Below are 11,880 nucleotides of genomic sequence, written 5' to 3'. Positions count from 1 at the left end.
AGCTGTTCGCTGGGGGGAACTCTTTGTTAAGAATCACTCCTTTACCCTTTTGTTGCAATGTACACCAATTTTCAAATTCTTTGTTTAGTCAAACTATATATTTTTAGTAATGCAATTGCAATTATTGTAGTAATAAACATCCATTCGATTTATCTAATACCGAATTAACCTATTTGTATTGCATTAATATTTGAAAACGTTCTGATTTCTACAGAAGTTTCTAATTTATATTTTCTATCAGTACGGTATGTTAATTACCATACTGAGAGGATAAAAAGAATTACCATATGAATGACAAAATGTAGTAAGTTAAAAAAACGGTGAAATTTAAATTGTCTACTTTCACTTGTTGCAGAGAAAATGGGGACACATGCAAAGAAATGTAATTTTTTTTAAAAAGCAAATACACACATGAACGTGGGAAGAACTACGTTTCCTTAACTGCACAGTCGCAACATTAAGGTTCACCTCCTATTACGAAAACGCATCCAACATAGTATAGAATGAAGTTTCAGTTAGAAAATTAATAAAAAGAAGAAGAAAAAGATCTATAAGCCAAAGAGTTTTGAAATTAATATTCTCAGAAAAAATAGAGATTTGTGATTTTTATACAGATAAAAATGTACGTTAATCAATTTCTTCAGAAAACTTAAAAAAAAAATACGATTTAAATATAACAAATGAAAACGACAATATTTAAATTCTCTTGCGCCAGTTGACTACATTTAAAATCAGATCAAAAGTTCTCAACCCAAGCAGTGTTAATTTTCTTATCTACAGCTTCTACTCATTGACGCTAGTTCCATTTTTTCATTCTCTATGGAATTCGCGTTCATTGCTCCATGCATAACAATGCCTTGTTCGACAATGCAAATGACATATTGGACCGTCATTATGAGTTTCGATTTCAGTTAAAGCAAGCAAAAATAGCGCCTTATGGAGAGTACATGCATTGAGGAGCTCGGTTCGATTCCCATGGAACAGCTAGGATAAACTTCTTCCCACTGAGGTAAGCCTTCTAAGTTATATTACGAATTATTCTTGAAAATTACAACAATAAGTAGGGAGTAAAAACATTTATCAACGTTTTGTGGCCTCAATGGCGATTCTAACATTAAATGTCTATTTTAGGGGGCTGATAATTTAGCTACGATTGGACAGGCATATTAGTTTGCAATTCTGTGAATCGTAAAATGTGTTTAAATAGTATTTTAAATTTAGAGAATACTGTAAATATGTACAAAGTCACGAAAATATGAATCAATGAAAACATGAAACATCACCTATGTCAACAGAACAATTAAGTACTAGATTTCACATAATTACGTGTATTATTTATTAAATACTATTTTCATTAAACATAGGGAAGTTAGAGGTAGAATATATTCTTGTCTACAAAGTCTGACTATGTTTCTATGAGAAAAACTGCTCATTTAGGAATGGTGCATTTAGACAAAATTAATAACTCCTCTTCTATATAATATATTTTTATGAAACTTTGTACAACAATTAGCCTACAGGTAGCATACAGATCTAACCAGAGTTTGTACACAAAACATATGTTACTTGAAATTATTCCTATACAAATCTAATAACAATCTCTCATGTAGGAGAGAAGTTAATTTTGTGTAAATGTACCTCCTATAAATGGGTAGTTCCTCTTATGGAATCGTAAATATAGTTTGTACACAAAAAATATATGCTAGATGTAACTTTCATACAACGATTAATAAAAAACTGTCAGATAGGAGAGAAGTTCTAAATTTTGTCTAAAATTAGCCCTTAGTTCCTCTTACACAACCATAATCAGAGTTTGTACACGAAAAATATGTGCTACTGATAAGGTCTGTACAAAGTTTCATAACAATCACTTAAAATGCAGAGAAGTTATTCATTTGGTCCAGCTAGGTTTGCGTTTTTGCACACTGTGGGTCAATGGTCGTCAGCACTCGCTGAAATGGGTAACGTGTATGCAGTGCAACGTAATATGCCCCTTTGTGCAGCAGGAAGAGAGAAAGAGAGCATATCTGTGAGCAGGCACAGATGCACCATAGTGCAGTCCCTTATCCGCGAATAAGAGACACTAGACCGAGGGTGCACTATGCTGATGACCGCTGCTCTAGGTTATCCTAATGGTTAAGAAAATGGAGTGCCACGAAATGGCGTTTCCGTCAAATGTGAGCTCTGTTGAACATATTTTCACTCAGGAACACCAAGACCCAAGGGGCTTTCATAGCACAATCAAAATTACCCCATGCCTACCTGTGTGCCTCCCACTCCACATGATTATAAAAATTGAGTTAAAACTTTTTTTTTCAAAATTCTACCAATCATGTAATTATAATTTTAAAAAATTATGTTCAGTTCACGATTTTTCGTTCTTATTGTTTCACAAATTTTCTTATCGCTGCATAAAATAATAATTTTCAAGTGCTAGTTTGGTTAATCTTTATAGAAGTTTAACTTCGTCTTGTTCTTTTTTCGCAACTAGGTATTGCACAAACTGAATATTAAATAATGGTATTTATGAATTAAAAAATGATGTTCTAGCAATCTTATTATTATTGTAGACAGAACATCATGTTTATCCTTTAGTAATAATGTTAATTTTACATATCGAGTATTTCAATGACATGATTTTAATCTTAATTCATCCTTACTCTCTTAATTACAAACGGCTTTTAAGGAACGCGCAGGTTCATTGCCGTCCTCACATAAGCCCGCCAACAGTCCCTATCCTGTACAAGACTTTGCTGTTATTGTGCCAGAGAATCAGTCCCATTCTGAGGCTTTTTGTATGGATTCGTAAGAAGCTGTTTGTTTACGTTGATGGGTTGTTAGCCCTTCGTCCAACCCCCAATCTGGAGGACCACCCCTTATCGGCTGTCCACGACAATATATTTACAGCTACCCTCCATATCTGGAGGCCGTCTCCTCTATCCGCAACCTGAGGACGCGCCATGCAGTGGTGATAGGGACCCGCAATACATGGCTTAAATCATCTTTTAAGATGCGAAAAAGAGAGTGGTGTGCAGACAGCAATGGGAAGCTACCGCATTTTTACATCCCAAGAAGATATGATTAAAAAAATGGTATGATGCGTCTTTCCCTGGTAAAAGATTCTGGACATAAACTATCCCCCCAATCGGATGTCCGGGAGGAGGATACTGGGGAAGGACATATCATGGCCCAAGCCAATGTACAGGAAGAAAGAAGATCGACGGACGCAGCCACACAGACAGGAGAATCCAGCATTTCTGAAGGTACACTAATGGTTTACATCAATAGCTGTAGTAATATTTCAAAGTAGGGAAGAAGTAACTAAATACAATACATATTTTGAAAATAAATTACCTACTCATCTGTCTTTTAAACTGCAGAATGATTCTCCCTTTTATTTGTCAAAGTCATCTAAGACGACATCGTAAAATCGAAGTTGTTGTGACAGTTCCTTAATAAAGAGTTTTCAGTTTCAAAACTGCCGACTCTGATATTCGTTCTTGGCCTATGGAGTTTCTCACAAATGCCTTTTCCCTCTTTAGAATAGAGACGAAGTGGTGATAGGAGTTGTTAGTGTAAGTTCACAAACACAGAGTTGGCTGCCTCTAGTTAATCTTCCTTACTAAATTTCAGCAACTCACTCTCGCACCCAAAGGTAATAGAATATATTGGATCTTGAAACTTTTAACTTGCTATGCTGTAAAAACAGTAAAACGTGACTGATCAGGTTTTACCCCTATGCTATTCATATGATATTATGACATGAAACGATATATATATGATACTATAATGATATGATATATGTTACGATTCTTCCAGTTCACTTTTTCTCTTTGACTGTCCTATCTATAGGTTGACTTGCCCTTGTTCTCTTTGTATACCCCGTTTTCTCCACGTATTGCCCTTTTTCTGTTTGTATTCAGGCTGTTCTCCTTGTATTCAACAAGTTTCCTTTGCTTTGAACTTATTTCCCTTGTACTCCTGGATTTTAAAATGTTAAATTAGAACATAGTAATGCAAACAAAGTAAAATATTAGAGGAAAGCGTACTTCAAAAGTTGCAATTTAGTTATGATGTTCAATGTTATATTAATTTTGCTTTACTTAACAGATTTGATGCCGACCAAGAGCCCGATTGTCATCCGGACGGCTCTAGAGAAGGCGATCACCAACTACTGCAGTACCAGTACCAACTTAGATGAAGACGATAGAGGCTCTTCATCTGGACCAGCAGGGAAAATGACAGAAGCAGCCACTCAGACCAGCTGCCAGAACTTTTACGTGGAGCCTGTAGTTATTGTGCTGACGCAGGCATCCACACAAACAATGGAATCTAGCATTTCTAAAGGTACAGTAATTGTTTACGTCAGTAATATTTCAAAGTATGTAAGCAGTAACTAAATACAACCCATAGAGAACAAATGCTTGGGGTTGTATCTGTATTCGAAGTAACCGTTACTAATTGCTTCATTCTCGTGATTGATTTTCAGATTTTACTTTTATGATTCAGTTATTGTTAATAGTTTGATGACGTACATGTTGTCATGCTACTGTCTGTCCGAGTGGTTATGTTGCAGGGAAATCACATGACATTTATTTACTTAAGGTGGCCCTTCTCTTTAAATTATTTTAAACAGTTGTATAAGACTACGCAAACTTCCAATTCATATTTGCAGAGAAGAGCCTAACTCTTTATCCACTAGCCCAGCAGTCCTCAGCGCAGAGCACCCTGGGGCTTGCATCTCTTACCTGCAGAAAACACAGTGCATCATGGTGCACTCGTAGCTGCTAGCGGGTATGCTCTCTACCTCTTCCTGCTGCACGACGGTGCACACAGGACGGCACCGCGTACCCTTTGCACATTTCAGCCAGTGCTGACGACCACTGCACTAGCCCTTACAGAGAATGTGGGGCAAAGCGGGATGCGACATAACCATTTGGCGGACCAGTACCTATTTATCCTCTATTTATCCTATGCATTACGAAGATTTCAACTCAGAATTACACTGCCTTTTAGGTGGACTTGGAACAATTGATAAGAAGCTGGCTAAGCCAATGATGGTGTACGCTGCTACGCAGACCTCGAGCAGCGATCACTTGGCGGAATCCGACAGCCGACAAGCCGAGTGGGAGGAGCCTATCAGTGAGAAGGAGCCGTCGAGAAGGTATAGTAACTGTTTACATTCCGGGGCCTGTTTCTCAAAAATACTGCTTCGGTAGTTCACCAGTTACTAGTTACCAGAGTATATTTCACTAGCTCGAATAAATTCTGTTTCTCAAACTATTTTATCAATCTAGTAAATTATGACAATTCTGCAGTAGTAACATCGCACCTCCACTAGAAGAGTGTTACATCTCAAAATATCTTACTTTCGGGAAATGGAGATTGAAATTTAGTCAGTTTTGGGTGCTGGTGACTACTGTGGACAATGATTTGTAACTTTCTCACAACATGGGAGTTCAATCATAACAATAATTGACTTTTTTAAAGGAATTGCGATTTTAAACATTTTTTTAAATATAATTTCACACAATGTAACCATATGCGAGAAAGGCTTTCTTCGCATTTTCATCAGGTGTAACGCTAATACCATTAATAATATTTTCAAATAATTAGGGTATTTTAAATTTATGTTATTGAAAATATGTATTTGTTTACAATAATTGATGGAATTACTGAAGGGAATAATAATGGAAAACAAACTTTTTGTATGAATTTTGAGTTATTTTCTCAGAAAAAGGAAGTGTGTGTAGGTACATTGGTAGATCTATTATACTTATTTATCATCAAAAATGGAATTTATCACAGTTATACATTAGAATTATTTATAATAAAAGTAATTGATTCCACTAATTATTACATTATATTATTTTATCATCAACTTAATGCCATTATTCATGTTCATAGTCTCTGAGGTACCATGGTAAATTTATTATTTGTCTTTTTTCTCATACAGTTCGATAAAAATTATATAAATAGGCCTACTGTTGTTTATCCATGAGAAATTGACATAAATGAAGAAAATAAAACAAACACTGAAACACATATTATTTCAGTCTAAGTGATACAGCATTACAAAGAGGCGTAAAAACTATAATAAACCTGTGGACTGCTTTCACAGCTCAAAAAAGAATTAAACCTTTCTTTCGAACAGAAATGAAATCGAACCATTGATATTGAGTAGCTTTTGGAAATATTCTACAGGGGTGATCTTCCTTGCCGAGAGCGACTCCGAATAGCTCTTAATCTAGGAATTCTAAAGAAGAAAAATTATTCAATATGTCTTTCAAAATATAGTTATCAACAAATGGGAGATAAGAGTCATATTCGAAAGGCAATGGTTCCCAATATTTTTTGCGACAAACTTCAGGGTCCTCATTATTGTTTTCATCATTCATTTAGCATATAGGCTTATGGCCTAAGTTTTTGCTATTCTGATTGTTGGTGGTTTCATTGAGGATCATTTCACTAACTGCTTACCTCTTTCCATTATATGAAAATGTGAGTTTAGAGTAATTAATTAATATGAAATATGACTTTAGAGTAGGTATTTAATTAATGTAAAAGTAAAATAAAAATATAATTATAGCATTCCAAAATTATAAAATTGCATTTTCAGGAGCTTTCTATCACCAGTATCGTACATGGGATTAAGCCTAAAAAATATTTACTTTAGAAAGTAAAATGAAGAGGCAAACGGTTATGATATTGCTTATGTGTAATTAAAAATGTCACATCATAAGCTGTTACAACTAAAAAATGTACATCCTATATAAGTGATGACAGTTTCATGTTTATTTATAACCAAATTTAAGAAGACTACAATGAAAACAAAGTGAGATTCAGTTACTCGAAGACTGTTACATCTCAACATGTAACACTGCTTTTAAAAAATCAGTGCAAGATGAATAGACTTTTACAGTGGAAGACAGTTGTATCTCTTCATGTAACAGTCACCTGGGATAAGGAATACAAAAAAGCAACTTATACAAAACCGAAGACCATTGTAACTCTACATGTAACACTATTAACCACCTCACAACCATAAAAAACTAGCAAAGCACTCAGTTATTCCGAAATGTAACACTAGTCGAGCTTCCATCAATTCCCCAATACAAAACCGAAGAGCGTTACATGCGCCTTCTAGCACCTATTTGACAAACTAGATTTACAACGTTAATTCAGGTGGTAGAATACGTTTTTCTGCATACGAAAATGGTGTTATCTCAAAATCGACAATTTCATAGATGTAACACTCTTCTAGTGGGGGGTGCGACATGATCTCTTTCACTACAGTCTATACAAAACTATAGAGGATTCCACTTTAAGAAAATAGCATTGAAGATATGGAGGCTATTCCAACAACTGTTCATAAGTATTTTTCTTGAGAGCTGGGAATTAATTAGTTTCATTTAATTTTTAGAACATAATTTAATTGAGAACTAGATCGATTTCGTATGCTAAAACTGTGTTACACCTCTAAAATTATCATATATTTAATTTACGAATAACGGAGTAACAGCTAAATCGATAGTATAGTCTTCCGCTCTCTTGCCGAAGATCTCCGCTGAAAAACTTAACAGAGAATTAGGGGTGATACAGTTAAGGCTAAGATTTCATACTGTTAAAACACTTAGCACAACAATGTCTGCACTTCTTTTAAGAAGTACACAAAGTTTAATTGTCAGAAAAACAACAAAGGCATTAGATATGTAACTTAGGTTATTGTTTGATTGTAGTCAAGTGTGAAGTCAATAATGGAAAAAGTGTGCTGTACATAATACTGAAGTTGTATTATAAGTACTTCTTAACATTTTTAATAATGGAAAAGTGTGCTGTACATAATCTTAATTTTGGGTTATAAGCTCTCCGTAACATTTAATAACGGAAAACGTGTGCTGCACATAATCTTAAATTTGTATTATAAGCACTTCTTAACATTTAAATAACGGTAAAAGTGTGTTGCACATAATCTTAAGTTTGTACTATAAGCACTTCTTAACCCAATAAAATAACAGTTTATTATTATTATTATTATTATTATTATTATTATTATTATTATTATTATTATTATTGTTATTATTATTATTATTATTACTATTATTACTATTATTACTATTATTACTATTATTATTATTAAAACACTTATACTACAAGCAGAAACATGAGCTGCTGTCAAGAAGTCAAAAGGAGAATAGCAATGGCAAAGGAAGCTTCTAATAGAAAAAGGACCTCTGAAGAAGAAACTAAGGAAGAGATTAGTGAAGTGCTCTGTGTGGAGCAGAAACATGGACATTATGACGAAGTGAAGAGAAGCGAATAGAAGCATTTGAAATGTGGATATGGAGAAGGATGGAGAGTGTGAAATGGATAGAGTAAGAAACGAAGCTGTGTTGGAAAAAGTGGATGAAGAAAGAATGATGCTGAAACTGATCAGAAAGAAGAAAAGTAATTGGCTGGGTCACTGGTTGAGAAGAAAGTGCCTTCCGAAGGATGCACTGGAAGGAATGGTGAACGGGAGACGGTGCAGAAGAAGATATCAGATGACAGACGACATTAAAATATATGGATCATATACGGAGGCAAAGAGGAAGGCAGAAAATAGAAAAGACTGGAGAAAGCTGGGTTTGCAGTGAAATACTTGTCCTTGGGCAGAACACTATGAATGAATTATTATTATTATTATTATTATTTGTAATTAGATAGATGGATGGATTTATTGAGTAATATTATACATACAGATGTTATATTATCGTAATTTTCTCTAAAATCCAGTGCACGGGTCTTCTGACCGTACATGCTTTGTACCCAAAACAAGTTATACTTTGTAGGTTTCATTCCCGTCACCTATGATTATATCCAACCACTCTCTAAAAGAACATACATATTAAAATGAAAATGGCACAACAAAACACATTATATAATATATCCTAACCTAAAACAGACATAAAAGTGTATAATTGGGTAGATATCATTATCCCTACCTCAGTTCGTATCACAACCTTCCACAGGTGCATTTCTAATCTGTCTCGCCTTCAAGAGAAACAATCCAGTCTTTTGTTCGTATTCTCTTTTCCCCATGAGGTTAAGACATGCAAGCAAACTTCTGTTCTCACTTAGCATCGAGGGTGTTAGATATTTTCTCCGTACTTGTTCCAATTCGATACACTGTAATAAAATATGTCTGCAGGAGACCTTTTCTCTGCAAAGGGGACAAAGGCGCTCTCTTTCTTCGTTGACAATTTTATTACCCTTCCATGTTCCCAATCTTAGCCACGTAAACCTGCTCTGCTGTCTTTGTTACAAGAATTTATGTAGTCACATCTCCCCCAGTTAAGCATGAGATCTTATTGTAAATGTAGTGAGGACGTTTCCGAACATTGGAGTTCAATCTCCTGCCTCTCTATATCAATTAATCGCATCTTCACATTACGCCATATATTCCTTCTGTTATTATCACTTCTATCCCACACCCATCCCATTCCTATATGATGCAGCCCTTTTCCCCACCCCTCTCTTTGTTGAACTTCGTAGCAAATCGACCGTAGAAGCGACTGATCCCCGAATATAATTTTTAACCAGTATTTTATCACCCTAACTTTCATATGAATTACTTTTTTTTGAAGCCCAAACTCCTTTAGCACCCCGCAATTAGCTGTGCTCCTGCCAATTCCAAGTATTCATTTCAGGAAGTCCGTTTGTACTCTATTTAATTTTCCCGCATTTTCCCAACCCCAAATTTCCGCCCCATACAACACAGATGATCTGACCACAGCTCCATATACTAGCTCCAATGTTGCTGCAGGAATATCTGGCACTCTACTCATCAATTTCAATACCTCCGCACTCTTTACCCCGCACTTGTGTTTCCTTATGTCAATATGCTTAGTCCATCTCCCGTTCATTGATAAAGGAACCCTAAATATATGAAATGTTTCACATTTTCCAATGTGTCCCCGTCATAAGTCCATGTCTCATCCCTGCTATAAATAGATCCATTTTTAAAAGTAATTGTCTTGGTCTTGTCTGTATTAACAGTCATGTCCCATTGACTACAATAATTCTCCAGGCTATTTGTAATTACAGTAATGTTTTAGGTCCCTAAAACTGTATTTCAGTGCCTACTTTCGATCAATATGGAGCCTAGTTGAGGTGTCTAAAAGTTGGTTAATATCCGAAGTCTAGTTATAATGTACATAAAATATAATATATGGTTTTGCAGGCATCATTATGGCATTAATACTTTTTTTATCATTTCAGCAGACTCAACATACCTATCTTGTGCAATAAATTTTGTTAGAACGGTGAATGTATTAGGAAGAGAGAGAGATAACATAGCTTAGAGATACTATACCTCACTCGTTCTACTAACGGAGCGTCTTGCGGCAACAGTGTACTGGCCAAGACTCATAAGACCAATGCTTTTTTCTTAAGGTGGAATGCTCTATAGAAAGGTATTGACAGTTCTCTCTCTCACACGCGGGAAGGGAACGACGTTGTGAAGTTGTGCGGTAGTGCAGTGTGACTGATTGCACTGCTGTCTTCTGTGTCGGAATCGAGCATCTCACAAACTCTAAATCTGTATCAGATTCTTTGCCTAGACAAATATAATAATAATAATAATAATAATAATAATAATAATAATAATAATAATAATAATAATAATAATATATTATTTTTATTTAAAAAGTAATAAAAGAGTGAATATGAATATGTTACAATATGCAAACGATATGCAGTATAAACCATAATAAATTCTGCATACTATAAATTTATTATTTGAAATTATAAAGGAAAGATACAGTTTTTAACTCCACGGACTGCCTTACATCACCTAATGGTGATGGAAAAGTGTCGAGCTACATAAATTTGAGTGTCATGATGTGGCGAACAGTATAGAAAATAGGGGGTGTGTTGTTTATCTCAGCCAGTTGTCTGAGATATTAGTATCAGTAATAATAACGCTAAATCAATTAGACCTATTTCATATTATACCGATGATTTAAATTGGACAAAAGACGATAGTGATCCTATTTGTGATGATCCTACAAGATGGATAATAAACTAATCCCTTCGCAATCATATAAAAAAATGGATGTTTTTCAGGAAACGAATTTAATGAAGGAAATCTTATATCACAAAAAATAATGACTTAAGCCCTTCTGCCCGACTACTGGAGATATGAAACCTAAATTCTTTATGATAGTATGCAGAGAAGAAATGCTGCAGTGGAAGATTCCGCTTCTCGTAGTGAAATTTGCATCTTTTTGAACATAGTCGGTAATATAAATACACATGCCGCAGGAATACCTACGAAAACAATAGTCACGCCAGAACCAATATTTCTGTGACACAGTACCGAAGATTAAACTCTTCCGAACAAAACAGCTCGCTACCACGTGCTCGCTGTGAAGGAATTGGCAACGCCAAACTGGCACCATGGATTCTGGTTGGTTGGTTTGAGCGGTTGCCATGTTGACGCTTTGAAGTAGCTGAAATGTCAATACCTTTCTAGTTTTGTATAGACTGTAGTCAGTTGATTGAGTTCTTTTGTTTATAGTCATTGGTAGGTATTGTTAATTGGGGTTAGAAGGCTAAGTTGTTTGTGTTTTAGTTTTGATTTCTCTTTTTGGCTGAATTGCCATCAATTGAAAGCAAATTAACCATACTCAATATGATTAACGAATCAAAGGATATTTTATTCGCTGCTTTTTCAAGTATATTAACAAAAAATGATAAAGTAAACGAATAGAAAAAAAATTGTAATGTGTGAGGCTCTGGACCTGATACCTCAGAACAAAGATTATGCATACATTAGGAACACTTACTGGCCCAACATTAAGAAAGCAAATTTGATAAGTACCAATTCCAGTTCATAGT

At 35.0% G+C, this 11,880-nt stretch overlaps 1 protein-coding gene across 2 annotated transcripts in view; it reads left to right on the top strand.

The window, feature by feature from the left end:
* Nucleotides 1-1,268: 1,268 nt before the first annotated feature.
* LOC138715536 (uncharacterized) overlaps nt 1,269-11,880 on the top strand; it is a 58,081-nt gene continuing 47,469 nt past the window's right edge. For both annotated transcript variants that reach the window (XM_069848578.1, XM_069848577.1), the window contains exons 1-3: nt 1,269-3,263; nt 4,111-4,347; nt 5,017-5,164. In XM_069848578.1, coding sequence (XP_069704679.1) covers nt 3,095-3,263; nt 4,111-4,347; nt 5,017-5,164 — 554 coding nt within the window. In that variant the 5' untranslated portion in view covers nt 1,269-3,094. The remainder of the gene's footprint in view (nt 3,264-4,110; nt 4,348-5,016; nt 5,165-11,880) is intronic.

The sequence above is a fragment of the Periplaneta americana genome, chromosome 15, assembly GCF_040183065.1.
Source record: "Periplaneta americana isolate PAMFEO1 chromosome 15, P.americana_PAMFEO1_priV1, whole genome shotgun sequence".
NCBI classification, from domain to species: Eukaryota; Metazoa; Arthropoda; class Insecta; order Blattodea; family Blattidae; genus Periplaneta; species Periplaneta americana.
This window is presented reverse-complemented; position numbering and strand designations above follow the sequence as displayed.